The following is a 17557-nucleotide window of genomic DNA, read 5'->3' on the forward strand; positions in this document are numbered from 1 at the left end:
AAATTCCCGTAACTGCTGGTCATGAAAAAAAAAAAAACATCCACAGAAGACAGTTGGAAGGAACAATTCACAACCCAACAAACAGTAACACCTAATACTGCACCTAATATCACCATAACCTTGTAACAGATTGGAACAAATCACAATGTCATATTAAAAGTAGCACCTCTGTAAAACCTTAAAAACCAGGCAATAAAGCATTGGCATGGCCGCAGACTCTTAGTCTCATTGTCATATATGTTTCTAAATTAGAAAAATAGAACTTGAGGGTTCTTTGAAGAACTTTGTACGCTAATACAGTAATTGGGTTGTGTTGTGTTGGAGTGTGTATGTGTGCATCATTCATTATGTCTCAGTTCGTGGCAGCATGTGGATTGTTTCTGATATCAGCATGTCTAGGTGGTAGCAGAGCCGCTCTAAAATAGCTGCAGATACACAACTATGTAACCCCCCTAATACTCAACCCACATAGTCAAGCTCACCAGTTATCAGCTGAAGAAGAGCAGAGAAGATCAGAGGAGCTGTACTGTCTCCATTGAAGATCAAAATTTATCTGTGGAACAGTTCTGACAAAGACAAACTTCAAAGGGAAAGAGTGCCAGAAGTAAATAGAAAAGTAGCAACATAAAGAGTGAGTGGAAAGAAGATTTGTTAGAAGAAATAATCAGCAGAAAAAGTAAGTTGCATTCTGTTTTTATTATCTGTTATTATTATTACTTTATTTTTTTTAAAGAAATGTATCCTTTTTAATGTTTTTTTTTTTTTTACCATATCCTTTTTTTCATCACAAATTGCGCTTTAAATAATTTGGAAAACATTATAACGTAAATCAATGACACTGTCAGCAAGATGATTTGTGGCCTCCAGACTAGCTTTCATATGATCTGCAAATTGTATTGACCATGCACTCATTTACTCATGAACATGATCTCAATATTAAAAATTAAAAACATATATCCCCCTTCAGCTCAACAGTCCATATTTTTATGTTCTCAGTTATTTTTGATTAAGCTTGTTAGTCACAAAAATAATGTGTCCAAGATGTTAATTAAGTATGGATGTCTGGCAAAGGCGTGATAAGAACTTCAAATGTTGCTATGTCGTCAATTATATAAACAATACACAGTGTAGGAGCGCCTATCTGTACATTTAATGGGAGAATTTTCTGACTTCTCCTATCCAGACTGAGACAGTCCAGACAGGATTGGTGGTTGGTTGGTGGAGTCAGCAGGGATGTGCAGTGTTGGTGGGGCAGGTAGAGCTGAGCTGGACTGTAGCGTCCTGGAGGAGGACTGGCAGAGAGGACAGAGCTACATGGCTCACTGGCACAGCCTCACCCTCATACCCCAGCATCACCACAGGTTAGTAACAATGTCATCCACATGAACAGACTCACACTGAATAATATTTAAAAATGAAGCAAGGGTGTTATTATTATTATTATCATTACCTTTATTTAAACTTGAAAACTCATTGAGGGAGGTCCCTCATTTACAATGATGTTGAGTGATGTAGTGATAGAGGCAAGCATATTTGTGATGACACTTAACCAACACACTAAGAAGGAAACACGAAATGTAGAAAATGAAGTACACATACTTTATGTCGAGATACTGTTACAGTCAAAGGCATTTTTCAATGAATACAGTACAGATTTTCATTTATGTGTGTGTATGGCTTCTGACCCTCTTACAGGCCAACAGTGATGGAGGCAGAGCGCTCAGCAAAACACTGGGAGGCCAGGAGGCTCCTCCAGCGTTTCCTCTCAGGGGCCATCAGCAAGAATTACCCACATCCCAAAACACAGTCAACCAGACGACCCCTTCAGCCTATCTCCGACCCCTCTGCCATGGAGCCGAAGGTGCAACGAGGCCCAGTTCATATCCAGGAGGAAGTATGCTGTGTGACCATGAGGCCGAAGAGCACTGTGTTAGAGACAAGTGAGATGAAGACTGTGGTGAAGATAACAATGTTGCCAAGGTTCCTGGGCTGAAACTTTCATTCTTGGTAAACATACTAAATATTTCAACAAAAGAAAATTATTAGTCGAAGCACAACTGTATTTTTGTTTGCAGCTTAATTCTTTTTGATTGTTCTTGTTTGTAATAAAACTAGATATTAAAATATAAAAATACATGCTCATATTTCTAAATGTAAGCTGTTTTATTTCTTCCTAGGGTTGTATTTGCAAATGGGAAAATGTTCCAGCTTTTATGATCACATTTCTGTCCAAAAACCACAGACACTGAATGTTTGCAGACTCAGAAGTAATGCCAAAGGGAATTTAGTAACATTCTCCTGGAAAAGAAAACTCTCGACCCCTTTTAGTCAGTCTGACTCACATTGTAATCTCCAAATATCCTAATTTTAACTAAATCATCTGGCAGAATTCCACATCCCAAATATTCCTTGGACACTGTAATATTTTGGATGTCTGAAGAAGGTCAGTATGTGTGTGTGTATTCGGGATTCTGGTTCAGCTGCCAGGGATGAGCGAGGTGTTAAGAGACTCCTGGGGAGAATACGTTTGATTACTACATGGCTATGTTCCACATTGGTTCAGCTGCTGCTTTTGGATACGTTGGAAATAGATGGAAAATTAATTCAATCTGGGGATGAAGCTCACTGTTTTGTCAGCTGGCCACTGTAGCTAGGCGTTTCAAAATATAGCAACCCATTTTACTGGAGCAATAAATAAGATTTGTCCCATTCCATGGCACAAAATAACCACAATACTGTACATCTACAGTGATGTGAGAAGATAAGTTTGTTGATTTAGATATTGTTAGCCTGCGCAAACTGAAAATACATGTCATGTGAGACACTAAATTCCTGTAGTAAAGCAGATGTAAAACTGTCAAGTTTGGCATGCATCTTAAATGTAAACCACCAGTGTACAAACAGCAGATGTCTTTATTATTTTCACAAGATTTTGTGATTGAAGTCAATAATACGCCATTTAAAATTGGTTTATTTCATCACAAGAAAGGTTATTGTGATACTGGAAAACTGATCGAGTTGGATATAGCCCTTCCCCATTCTGTGGTGTTCAAGGTTGGAAAAGAAGGACAACATTTTAAGTTGTGATCAGTCATCCATTCCCCTGGAATATTAGTATCAATGACTATCAGTTATATTGTGGGGTTAACCTTCTTTGCTTGCACAGGTAAAAGCCTATTTAAATTCTTAAATCTTTTGAAGATGTGGATTTAAATATTCTGGAAACCAGAACTTTAATTTGCATTTCCAATACTTTCTTATACTTGCATCTCCAAAATGCACACGGCATTTGCAGTTTCACCAAAAAATAATTACTCTATAAAAATAAAAATGTTTTTTTTTAAGCTTTCACATGAGCTTCTTAGCAAAATATGTCATTGCTCTTTCTTCCTCTTGGCTGTCAACTTGCTTTTTGATGGACATAGTGAAACCATTTATATTTATAAATGTATTGCTAAAAATAATAATATACATCTTCTTTCTGCATCTTATGACAACCTCTGATTTTGCAATGATCTAATATCGCCTGTCAACATGGGAGACTTTTCTTTTCCCTTGCTACTACTCACCATTCCCCATCTCTCTGCCACTTGATACAAACATCACCAAAGTAAAATGGCAGACAGAGACAAAGCTGTTTGTCTTTGAGATAAGCCTGTTAGTGCCTTACAAACATGGTTGCTTGAGACAAACCTTGTGTACTGTTTGTGTGTAAAAGGCCCTGTAGAATGATTGTGGAGATATGGAGGGCCAATGAAAGGTGGGTGGAAGACCTGAAAGCCATGTGAGGAGTCCATTAGTGGGTGTAGTGTTGGAGGAAGCCCCCTGATCTGATGGTATCAGTGCCTCAGGGCAGGGAAGGTGAACAGAACAAATGCTATCAGGCAGCAACACGAACCCAAAAAAGGATTGCTATCTCTGCTCATGAAACTCAGAGTAGCCCAAAGCATAGACACACACATAATGACACAGACACACCCGCACACCCAGGTATATAAGGCGGTTGATGGGGTAGCAGTGCACCTAAAGGCTGACAACTAAACAGAGGGGTTAGGTAGATCCACAAACAAAAGGATGGAAGAAAAGGGAAAAGAGAATGGAGTAGCGGCCATGGCAGCCTTCTACCAGAGATTTGATCCTGCAGCGTATCTACAGTATAACTACACTCCACCACGGGCTGATTTTGAAAGAAAGGACAGCATTGTGCCGTGGAAACTGGCATGTCTGCATAGAGCTTTCAATGAAGGTAAGTTAAGGAGATGGGGTGATGGATCATGGAAACTTCATTCCAAAACACTCCATGCTCAATAAAATGCTATAAAAATGGAGTTAAACATGTGACCTGATATACAACTAATATGATAATCTCTTATGTTAAATGGACTGTAATTGAGCAGCACCTTTCTAGCCTTTCCGACTATTCAAAGCACTTGACACAACATATCACAATCACCCCATTCACAGACTGATGGCAGGTGCTAACTGCTTATCAGTTCAAAGAAGTAACTAACCATTTGCACACACCGAAGGCACAGCCCTCGGGAGCAATTTGGGGTTCAGTGTCTTGCCCAAGGACAGTTCGACATGTGGGCTGGTAGAAGTCGGGATCGAACCACTGACCTTCCGATTGGTGAATGACCCGCTCTACCACTAAGACACTTACTTCAAAAGTTTACGAACTTTTTTTTGTAAACAGTGTCACAGCTCTTGTCAATCAGATTTATTTGTCTTTCTAATGTCGTACGTTAGTACATTGATTTCAATAATCATTCAATAATAATATGTGTTTAGTTTAATTTCACATCAATAATTTGACTTCTGTAAGAGGCAAACGCATTGCTTCTCCTCTGATATTTTCTCTCTCACTCTTTCACTGAAATCTAATACAACACACTTGCCTCTTCGACTCCCTATTTCCCTTTCTCCTAATTCAGTCAGTTAAAATAAATCACTATTTTATTCCCAAAAAAATGTAAAGTGGATCCAAAACACTGTTCAAACCCAAAGAATTTTTATGTCTTATCTAGAACTCAAGGTACTCAACTGTATAAAATATCAAATGAATCTATATATTTTGCATTTGGTGTCACCAAATATTTGTCATTTCTCATGGATAAGTTTAATTTAATTGATATTCTGAATCTATTATTGTGTCTAATGTTGAGATAATTTAATAGGAGCTGCATATTAATGAAGGTATTTTGATCTCTCTCCATTATTATTATTTCATTATACATCCTTGTGTTGGAAAATGATAAATAAATTACCTTGTACCTTAGCCCTTTTCAGTCTCACTTCTTCTCTCTCTCTCTTTCCTCTACCTTTCCAGGTGATGTGAGTGGTGAGTTGCTGGTGGACATAGGTTCAGGTCCCACCCTGTACCAGGTGCTGAGTGGCTGTGAGGTTTTCAGCAAGGTGCTCCTCACAGACTTCCTGGAGGTCAACAGAGAGGAGCTGAGGCACTGGCTGCAGGATGAGGGAGGCTGCAGCCTGGACTGGACACCCTACCTGCAGCACGTCTGCAAACTGGAGGGACGACGGTACGACCAGATCCCTTTAAACTTTTTGAAGACTTGAGATATCTTGAAATATCAGAGTCAATATGAATGAATGAAGTAAGATCGTTGTTAGAATAGTATCATCATCAGGAAATTATTTATATTTGTAATGTACAGTATGTCCTAGAGAAAAAAGAATTCTCTTTCCTTGTGGTAACACAATTTTTCCCTCATATTGGTTTCATAATCCTAAGAATGAATCAGTCATCTTCTTTAAAGGGTCATAAGTTCTCATGTTTTATTCTGGCCCTCTCATTGAGCAATGAGTCATTCTTGTACTGTCACTCTTGTACCACCTAATGTGACAATAATAAAAGTGCCTTGATTTGGAGAGCCATACCTTTTAGCCTCGGGTGTAGACTGGAGCTGGGGTGCAGCAATGATTGGCTTGGGACTGTGCCCTAGTGGAGGCACAAAGAAGGGCAGCTCGGGCATTTTTCCAAGTTCGACGGCAGCGGCGCAGATGGTCACGGAAAGAGTGAACCGCAACCTCGACCTCCTGGGCTGGGAACAAAGGGGTTGGTAACCAAGGACACACACAAAAGGTGACATACCTGTATCGGTGAGGGTATTGTGGGCATATTCTAGCCAGGGTAGTTGGGCACTTGATGAGGAAGGATTAGAAGATGTCACACAGCCCAGAGCAGTCTCCATCTCCTGGTTGGCCCGCTTGGTCTGGCTGATGGTCTGTGGGTGAGGAAAGACTGACATTGATATCAAGTGCTGAATTGGGGTCCTCTGTCGGAAACAATGTCTGAGGGAATGCCATGCAAACGGAACACGTGATTCACCAGCAGTTCTGACGTTTCCTTGGAAAATGGGCGTTTGGGAAGTGGAATGAAGTGAGCTGCTTTAGAACAGTGAGGGTGAGGATGATTGTATTACTGTTGGATGGGAGAAGACGGGATGAAGTCCTGAGCTATGTGTGACCAGGGATGGCTGGGTGTGGGCAGAGGACGGACCAGAAGAGGGTTTAGTGGATGTTTTGTTTCGGGCACAGACCGAGCAGGCTGAGATAAACTCACGTATGTCTTTTTCCATGGTGGACCACCAGAAGTGCTGGCAGAGGAAGGCGAGGGTCTGGTTCATGCCAGGATGGCAGGTCAGTTTGGCAATCTGGCCAGAGTGTTAGGAGGACCATTACCAGGGTCAGGCTCATTCTGCTGATTCTGTCGTATATGGCCCAGTAGAATGATTGTGGATTTGGACCAAAGTGGTGGACCGACTGACCAACAGACCGCCATTGCCATCCCTAGAGCTATGCCCTTAGAATATATAATTAACACCTAAATCACTATCATGCATTGCAGTGTGCTTCTGTGTCAACTCACAGTATGAACTGTATTAAAAATGCTACAGACAGTGCAGATTAATGCTGTATTGTGCATTTACAGTAGTTGTTTTAATGTAATTTGGTGATTCATTGATATTGTCTCTACCAGGCCCTCAGCATGGACAGAGAAAGCTGCAAAGCTACGTCAGGTCATCACAGACATCCTCCCCATTGACGTGCACCGCCCTCAGCCTCTGGCCCATGATGCCCTTCCTTCAGCAGGGGCCGACTGTCTCGTGTCCTGCTTCTGTCTGGAGAGCGTCAGCCCTGACCTGGCTGCCTTCACCAGGGCTTTGGGCCACATTGGGAGGCTTCTGCGGCCTGGTGGCCACCTCCTGCTCATTGGAGCCCTGGGAGAGAGTTACTATTTTGGGGGGCCAGGGGTAAAGATCCCTGTGGTCCCACTGAGTGAGGCCCAGGTCTGTGATAGTTTGAAGAAGAGTGGCTACACCCTGATCAGGCTGGAGGTTTACACACTGCCTCAGGACATGAGGGTGGGGGTCGATGATGTGACTGGGGTGTTTTTTGTAAAGGCAAGAAAGGATTAAAAGGTAAAGTGGGAGAATTGGTAAAGAGGATAGATAAAGGTTATTAAAGTTGAAAGTGAAGAAGTAACTATCCAGATGAAAATATTATAGATTAAGCCAAGATAAATGCATGGTTTAGCACAGCAAAAAATTCAAATAAAAATGGGATTATCAGTGATACATTTTACAAATATTCCAATGGACTCTCAAGGGAAAAAATGTAAAGACACAAACATTTGAATTAAATATTTCACTTCATTCCATTGTATTGGTTCTGTAAATGTCTTTTCTGAGGGTGAATAAGTACATGACTTCCCCTTTTGTTGCCAGAGGAGCTTTCAGTGTTAGAAATGTAATTACACATTGCCTCCTGCAGTTCAAACACAGCAACTACAGCATCAAGAATGTAATGCTTCAATTTTTGTTTTCAGCATATCATATAATATCATAACATAGCAACTTTCAAGCAGTTTATAAACAGTATATTTTGATATGCTATAAGCTTCTTTTCAATTAACTGTTATTCAGTTAAGAGGTTGATGAGTTGCCTATTGTGTTTTGTAATTTGTGATAATGTGAATAAATAAGCAATGCTAAGACAAAGCTTATTTCATGATGTTTTCTTATCTCAGACTGACATTAATATGTTGATATAAATGTATTGTAGATATTGAAATAGATGGATGCAGAGATGGGTGGAAGCAGTGTACATTTGATAATACAATTATGTGTAAAAAATGCTTTAAAAATCATCCATCATCGCATATTGTTGCAATTCTATGGGTTAATCTTAATATTTGCTATGGTATCCATTTTTATGCTATTTTAGATCAGTGTAGATATGAATCTAAGAATATGGTTGGAAGTATTGAACACTGGGCATCAGTACTTGGCCATTTTGAGTTGCTCCTCAAATATCAAGCATGGTACCCAAAACAAATCTACATTATTGCCCAGACTTTGTTGATAGATTGAATTTAGTTTACAACTGCAACAGTTAATTCTGTAGGTAAACAGAGGTGTTAGGATAAAGTGGATAAACTATAACTGTGGTAGAGAACACAAATATTCGGCGTACATCCAAGGCTGTTCACAAATGCATAAGAACAAAGATCGTAAAAGTGCAAAAACTTGCTCAGGGTCCTCATTTAATAAAACTCACTGTCATTTGCTGTATTCAAACACTTTGTTACATATCCAAAATTACATGATGACTCCATGTGGTAACTGAAATGCCAAATAGAGTGTTTTGGATTTCTTTTTTTCAGAAAAGAAATATGATTAGAGCATTGTACATTAATACAGGTTAATTCTACAGACATACAATCACACCAACACCAACAGCCCATTATAATTGTTTTATTAGCAACCAACACAAAACATAATTTATATACAAGGTCAAGAATGAATCTTCACACTCATCATATATATGTTGTTTTTGAAAAAATAGGTCATCTCTCAGTTCCTACCTTTCATCTCTGCCATCCCAAACAGATCATGCTTGCCATAATCGCCATGTTACAAAAAGCCTGTGTATAGTATCAAACCAGAAAAACTGTGCTGCATTATCATGATTAGCTGAATCAGTCTGATATGACTTAATCTGGTCTGCTGTGGCTGTGCTCAAATCATCTGTAATCCATCCTCCTCTGATTTCCTTGACCTTGCATGGAAATGTCTACAAGGTTGAAGAAAGCAAACTGAAAGAGTTGTTTTATAACTTTAGAAGCAACTCTACAGTTTCTGGGTTAAATTCCAATAGGGATTGGCTCTGCCGCCTATTCCTCTTTACTGTATATTTATCATACTGTAGTATATCGTGTATCTCTGGACAAACTGTATGAGATCAGGGCCCTCAAACATTTTTTCACTTTGACCATGACACTACAGATACAATTGGATCTTACATGTTTGTAAAATATGCATAAGATGGTCTTTATGTTATCTGCAAATGTATGTTTGTTGCCACCTGCAACAACTGGAAGTTATCTTGAGCTGTGTGTCAAGAACTGGAGTAAGTAACTATAGTCTATACTGGTATAATGCCATGTAAGTAAACATAGCGTTGTAAATCGAAAAACTGAATAGCTGATTCATACAAGAGAACTATACATACTTAAGCAGGAATACTGTAAGACTCAGAGTTAATCCATAAGCTGTTCCATGATGATCAATACATTTGTGACTAACATGTCATGTAGTCGTCTTGTCGGCTCAGTGATATTCGCGTAGGTCGTACTGGAACATGCGTGTATGATCTATTCATGGTCATACCATACCACTGAAGTACAACCATTCATCAGTGAACTGTCTTACCATGACCTAGATACCAGTACTTACCTGAACTCTGGTTCTAGTATCAGTAGATCACTCCAATCGTTGCTATGATACTTACATTCTTAGGATACGACTATCATCTCACGCTCCCGTTTCAACTTGAACTGGGAACTGTCCATCAGAGTACGTCACTTGACTACCTCCACTCACATACTCAATGCACTCCATAAGTAAGTATCACAGATCGCTAACATGCAGTCATGTGCATACCATTCTGCTGTACCAGTTGCGCCAGTCTGCAGTATCACGACACTGATTTCAGTCAGTGATTCATGAACTCATAGTCCTCGTGCTATGGCAGTCGATTCACTTCAGACACTGAGTGTAATCTTTAACTCATGACATATTAAGCAGCATCAGTCTTCTTCTACATCATCTGCATACAAGCATGTCATAACATGAAGAGTCTCATGAAGTCACTTAGTTCTATGAACTCATGATTCAAACACTCATATTCATGTACTTGACACTATTATCATATGCATAGAAAATATTTAATCGAATCATGTAACATATGACAGTCATTTGAAAAATCTATCAAGGTATACTACATCCAAGTCTATCATATTCATTCATATCACTGTTAACTAAATTAAACTTGATCATCAATATAACGTTCAGTACTTCATTGACACATCGATAATCTCAAGCAGTATTCAACAGGTATATACCATAAATAATCAATTCATAAGTGCTTACAATGGTCAGAATAGTAAAAAGTACAATCAATGGACTCATAATGACAAACAATCAATGAAACTGAAATTGTTACAGAGATCCATACTCTAACACTGCTAGTAGTATTAATACTGAAATAAGCACTAGCAAATGAAAGACATAACTTAGTGATGCCATAAGCAACATTGAATAAGACAAAATTAATACATACATGTATAGATAATCCTAATAAATATATAGATTAATATAATCAAGTATAAATTGATGATTATATAATTAGGTAATTTAGCATATTGTGACCAGTACATGCTATCAAATATTCATGAAGGACATACATAATGTATAGGTATATGACTATGATCCAATTGATCATCTGTCACCATTAAGCTAATCTGACTTAAATATGTGAACCATGAATTAGATTATCCAGATTTCACATTTTTGGATACTATAAGGCGTTGAGATGCTAGGCATTAGCTGCAAGGACTGTACAGCCAAGTATTGTGACCAATAAATGTATTGAAGATTTAAGGCAAAGTATGACGTATGCGATGCCATGGTAGCTCTCTACAGGTACCTAGCAAACGAGTATCACACTTCAACTGTCACAGGACTGATAGGTTGAGAGGCAGCAGTGACCAGGGACGTGGACAGTAGCGCTGACAGAAGGATAAGACGAGGGACAGTGAGATCAGGACTAGGCTATCAAGATGCATGCAAAGCTAGTCAAGTAGTTGAGAATGACATGATTGACTGGATACTGATCCAGGAAACTGCATGAGCTTTGACAGAGTAGAGCTTAAGCAGGAGTTATCGATTGATGCATCTATGATCACTACATCATTAATGCTAGTTATAATAAGATGAAAATAAGTTGATCTATACGGATGACTCTATTCTCATGATATGTCATGAGTCAGATTTCGCTATGTGATGTAGCTAGTGATGTTCGGGTCTCCATCATCTCAGTAAATGCAGTTGGTACGATGATTTAGCAATACTCATGTAGGTCTCATAAGATTGTGATGCTCATTGGCATGAGGTAGCTGCCCTACTCATTGCATCTTGACACTGCATGCAGTTGAAACTGGTGAGCGTGCAGCTGAATACGTACGTTGAGCATCATGCGATCTTGATATGCGTACTCGATGCTAGTAGTGTAATGTGGAATGTGGCATTCAGTGATGACATTGAGGATCTCTATTGATGATAGTCCATGCAAGATCTTACTTGAGGCTTACAATATGAGCAGATGTACATAGACTTAAGTTTGTACTATAGCATATCATTCAAGCTCAGAATCAGCATCTCTTGTGCATGTGCAGACAGTCCTAACTTGCAGATTGTGTCTGCTAATGCTCAACAGAGACATGTGCTCTTGACAAAGCTTATGACTATTTCTTGTCAGTAGGCCTAGTACAAATTTGGACAAATTGTAGAAAGTAGCAAGTAGAAGTTAGCATGGTATCAAATTGTTATGAGTCCTGAAAGAATGACTGTGAAGGCTAGCAGGTCAAAGACTACATGTAGGAGGAAGAGTAAGTTGATTTGCACTAGTGAGATGAGTGCAGTTGAGAAGGTAGAGCTGAGTTGAGAACAGGACTAGGGCAAGATAGAGACGAGTGAGAATCGTGACAGATGAGTGAGAGTGACAGGTGACCAGACAGAAGGGACTGAACAGGTCAGTGAAGCAAGGTAGATAGAAGATCAAAAGAGTGATAATGGTTGATGAATTGTACAAATGTCAGCCTAGGTCAGAAGTGTTAGACATGATGAGAAGCAATGTAAGTCATGTGCATCAAGAAGTTATGAACATGTACATTGAATGTATCACATAGTTGCTATGCATGTGTCTTAGCAAAATGCTAGATGTCAATTTGGAGCTTACATGAGCATTCACATGAGTGTTTGATGGTTCACATGACATGTAACTTGCACGTCTCTCACATGCAGCATGTCATGCATATCAGCTAGCATTACGTAGTCTCAATTGAGGATGAAGCTTGCCATTGCATGCAGTTCATCTCGCATAGCGATCTAGTCTGAGTCATACTAGGCCTATGCCTATCCGATGGTTTGGTCACTATGTGAGCTTCTTGGGCTGTCAGCTGCTGATGAAGTCCTGTGGATAGTACTGAGATTGAGAAGGTAAGAGATCTAGCACGTGTCACTAGCATGTCTGTGATCATTAAGAGATGATGCTCTGTAGCTAGGTTCACATGCTAGCTGCAGGGTGGTGGCAGATGATGAGTTTAAAGCAGATGGATTAAGTTAATGAATTGGAAAAGAGTCATTATGGTAAGTAATATAGTGATAACAAGTGAACATGATGATAATTACGAATTATTGTAAATCATGGTAAGATTAAATCATATGGACAATTTATTATCAGGAATTTAATAGATAAAAGTTAATGAAATGCTCAAGAATTATGATAAAGATACAACTTGAGATTACATTCATTATGGTATAAGCTTATCATGTGATTAGTTCGCATCCTATTGAGTAGCAATGAATATACATTAACAATTATTTTCAGATTGCATTAATACTAAGAATTACATTGATTCAAAGTAAGCATTAATGATAAAAGTTCGATATAATGATAATGTTGCAAGAGTATCATAATTAAGCTATACATGACAATGTCAAGCTTTCAAATTCATAAATAAAATGAATTGCAATTTGTTGCAATAGTCTAATGATTTGAAGATTAACATTGTGTTAAATTGATCTGTAATTTAGAATTACATATGCATAATTTGCATATACATTATGAGTAATGTAATTATTGTAATTAATGATATATTATGATATTTTCAATAGTAATTAATAGGCAATTTGTTAATTTAACTATAGCATAATTGCATGATACAATTCAGTTACATCATTATAAATTGTTGGACAATATTGACCATAGTATGTCTAACATTATGATAGTCAATGATAAATCTTCAATATCCAACATTGTTCAGATTCTATGTTATCAATGATTTAGATTACATAGTATGAACAATTAGATACGGTAAACAGATAAGCTTACAGAGAACAAAATGCATTGTAATAAGCTCAAATGCTAGAACATCAGTGTAATAAAACTGACTCTAGTCCATATAAACTACTTGCTGTAATCAAAATTGTTCATACATTATCAATACTCATGTCGTTGATATGTGATATGAAAAAAATGATGATAGAATTTTATAGATTTCTTAACAAGTATCAAACATCAATCTTACAATGTAATTGATTACCAGTAATCAATTACAATACATACTACATTTTTTATTAGCAACAACAAATATATGTTAATCAAGTGAATTTGATCAATCACAATATTTGTTTGAATTCATTTCAAATCCATTCGATCGTCTCATAATCAGTCATGTCTGCAAATCATGTACAAAAGCCTGATACTTTCACATTTATTATCAATACTGATATCATGTTATGTAAATGCGTGGTCTTACTTGTTCTCATCATTGTACCTGCCTCTCTATATTGCTACCTTAGCATGGAAATGTCAAACAGTTGAAAATGTGTATAACTGCTACAACTCTAGTTTATCTGGATCTGATAGATTTCATATAGATGATTCCTATTTATACTGGAATTGTCTGAATCCTCAAATTGATATCTCTGGAACTGTTTACTCTGGCAAATTTCATTGAATACTATAAATGTTTTACTTGAGCTATACTTCTATGAAATATGTGTCATCTACATGTTATCTTAATTTCAATGTTCCCTTTATCTAGAATGTTATTAGCCGTACATGATATTGCTTGCTCACATCTATGTTAAGTTTTTCTGCAATAATCATTCTAATGACTCATGCACTCATTATTGAAGTTTGCTAAATAGTCACACGTTCTTAGTTTACTCGCATATTGATGACATGTGTATTGCACAGTTCATATCTATGTATGCACTAGTTCACTAGGCTGACAATTAGTGCTTCCTGACTGTAATTTCCTGCATCCAAGCAATTCGATTAAGCACTCGTATTCATTTCTTGAATCCCATGTCCTTCCTTCTCTTTCTTTCTTCCTACTCTTGTTAGCTGCTCCTCGTCTGACCCAATAACACTCTCAGTACACATGTACCCAACTGCTCACTATTTGCTACTCCAGCACGTCTTTCGCCTTATCGTGCTCTTATGCAATCTTTCCATTGATCCTCTCACATTCTTTGCTCTTCCTTTTCCTTGCTGGCCTAATCTCGTCTGATAAGGCGTCCTTCAGTCAACACTGTAGCTGGTCTCTGTCTCCTTAGTGTTCTCTCTTCCTCTCTAGTCTGACAGAAGTCTCTTGTAGTCAAGCATGCTAGAGATGGTGCAGTCTTAACATATAAAAGGGTTGTCTACACCTGCATCAGTGATATTTGCGGCACTCCGTCCTATGTCCTCCTGTCCCAGTAAGGATACTGCTCGCATGTCCATCAACTCAAGAGGACAGTGGCCTTGGCCATCCTCTGGAAGTGAGAATCTGCAAACTGGAGGGACGACGGTACACGACCAGATCCCTTTAAACTTTTTGAAGATTTGAGATATCTTGAAATATCACAGTCACTATGAATGAATGACTTATGATAATTAAGATCATTGTTAGAATAGTATCATCAACAGGAAATTATATATATTTGTAATGTACAGTCCTAGAGAAAAAAGAATTCTCTTTCCTTGTGGTAACAAAATAACATAATTGGTTTCACAATCCTAAGAATCAGTCATCTTCTTTCATAAGGGTCATAAGATCTCATGTTTTATTCTCCTCTCATTGAGCAATGAGTCATCCTTGTACTTTGCCTAATGTGACAATAATAAAGTGCTTTGATTTGCAAAATTTGTTATGTCCTTGTATGCCTTTTAAAAAGGCATACAGGGACATAATCAGAAACCACACCTAATGTGTAGAAATGTGTAGCGAGTAGAATGTTTACCATGTTCACCATCTGTTACGTGGGGCTGCAGAAAAGGTGAACCCAGGTGCAGACACAGATGAGGAGACAGGAGTAAGGTAAAAAGATATTTATTGCAAAGCACGGGGGGAGATGAGCTGCAGGTTAGGGGAAGGTAGAGCTGGTAGCTGAGAGCCAGGAACTGAGGCTGGGGCAAGGGTAGTTAGGGACAGACAAAGCAGGTCCAGAGTGAGATCCGAGGAGATGGAGTAATGCAGGGTTCCAGGACAGAGCAGCAGGGCTTGACCAGACGAGGCACAGGAAACAGGGGCCTGAGTCAGAACAGGCAGGACTACAAAGGAAACGGAAAACAGGATGAATTCTGGAGAACAGGCATCAAGAAATGAATGGGATGAATGTGTTTACCAAATGTGATGGCAATCTATCCAATAGTTGTTGAGACATTTCACTCAAAACTGCATGCTAACGTCATGTTGGCACCAAAGTCAGTAGGATACATGAGTTTTGAACTGCTGTTGGCACTGGAGGAAAAGTCATTGCAGTGTGCTCCTGTGTCAAGTCAAAACTGCATAACTAGTGAAGATTAATGCTGTATTGTGCATTTACAGTAGTTGTTTTAATGTAATTTGGAGATTCATTGATATTGTCTCTACCAGGCCCTCAGCATGGACAGAGAAAGCTGCAAAGCTACGTCAGGTCATCACAGACATCCTCCCCATTGACGTGCACCGCCCTCAGCCTCTGGCCCATGATGCCCTTCCTTCAGCAGGGGCCGACTGTCTCGTGTCCTGCTTCTGTCTGGAGAGCGTCAGCCCTGACCTGGCTGCCTTCACCAGGGCTTTGGGCCACATTGGGAGGCTTCTGCGGCCTGGTGGCCACCTCCTGCTCATTGGAGCCCTGGGAGAGAGTTACTATTTTGGGGGGCCAGGGGTAAGATCCCTGTGGTCCCACTGAGTGAGGCCCAGGTCTGTGATAGTTTGAAGAAGAGTGGCTACACCCTGATCAGGCTGGAGGTTTACACACTGCCTCAGGACATGAGGGTGGGGGTCGATGATGTGACTGGGGTGTTTTTTGTAAAGGCAAGAAAGGATTAAAAGGTAAAGTGGGAGAATTGGCAAAGAGGATAGATAAAGGTTATTAAAGTTGAAAGTGAAGAAGTAACTATCCAGATGAAAATATTATAGATTAAGCCAAGATAAATGCATGGTTTAGCACAGCAAAAAATTCAAATAAAAATGGGATTATTAATGATACATTTTACAAATATTCCAATGGACTCTCAAGGGAAAAAATGTAAAGACACAAACATTTGAATTAAATATTTCACTTCATTCCATTGTATTGGTTCTGTAAATGTCTTTTCTGAGGGTGAATAAGTACATGACTTCCCCTTTTGTTGCCAGAGGAGCTTTCAGTGTTAGAAATGTAATTACACATTGCCTCCTGCAGTTCAAATACAGCAACTACAGCATCAAGAATGTAATGCTTCAATTTTTGTTTTCAGCATATCATATAATATCATAACATAGCAACTTTCAAGCAGTTTATAAACAGTAAATGTTAATATGCTATAAGCTTCTTTTCAATTAAGAGGTTGATGAGTTGCCTATTGTGTTTTGTAATTTGTGATAATGTCAATAAAGAAGCAATGCTAAACACATTTCATTTTTTCTTATCTCAGACATTAATATGTTGATATAAATGTATTGTAGATATTGAAATAGATGGATGCAGAGATGGGTGGAAGCAGTGTACATTTGATAATACAATTATGTGTAAAAAATGCTTTAAAAATCATCCATCATCGCATATTGTTGCAATTCTATGGGTTAATCTTAATATTTGCTATGGTATCCATTTTTATGCTATTTTAGATCAGTGTAGATATGAATCTAAGAATATGGTTGGAAGTATTGAACACTGGGCATCAGTACTTGGCCATTTTGAGTTGCTCCTCAAATATCAAGCATGGTACCCAAAACAAATCTACATTATTGCCCAGACTTTGTTGATAGATTGAATTTAGTTTACAACTGCAACAGTTAATTCTGTAGGTAAACAGAGGTGTTAGGATAAAGTGGATAAAGTGGATAAACTATAACTGTGGTAGAGAACACAAATATTCGGCGTACATCCAAGGCTGTTCACAAATGCATAAGAACAAAGATCGTAAAAGTGCAAAAACTTGCTCAGGGTCCTCATTT

General features: G+C 38.5%; 1 protein-coding gene and 1 pseudogene across 1 annotated transcript; both read left to right on the forward strand.

Annotated features, from left to right (window-relative positions):
- The first annotated feature begins 4025 nt into the window (after positions 1-4025).
- LOC122867746 (phenylethanolamine N-methyltransferase-like) lies at positions 4026-7882 on the forward strand. The gene is made up of 3 exons (XM_044178913.1): positions 4026-4246; positions 5330-5540; positions 7001-7882. The coding sequence occupies exons 1-3, from the start codon at positions 4075-4077 to the stop codon at positions 7437-7439; spliced, it is 822 nt and encodes a 273-aa protein (XP_044034848.1). The 5' UTR covers positions 4026-4074; the 3' UTR covers positions 7440-7882.
- A 3107-nt stretch (positions 7883-10989) lies between these two features.
- On the forward strand, positions 10990-16840 carry LOC122867981 (annotated as a pseudogene).
- Positions 16841-17557: the final 717 nt, after the last annotated feature.

This window comes from Siniperca chuatsi, linkage group LG20, assembly GCF_020085105.1.
Source record: "Siniperca chuatsi isolate FFG_IHB_CAS linkage group LG20, ASM2008510v1, whole genome shotgun sequence".
Classification (NCBI taxonomy): domain Eukaryota; kingdom Metazoa; phylum Chordata; class Actinopteri; order Centrarchiformes; family Sinipercidae; genus Siniperca; species Siniperca chuatsi.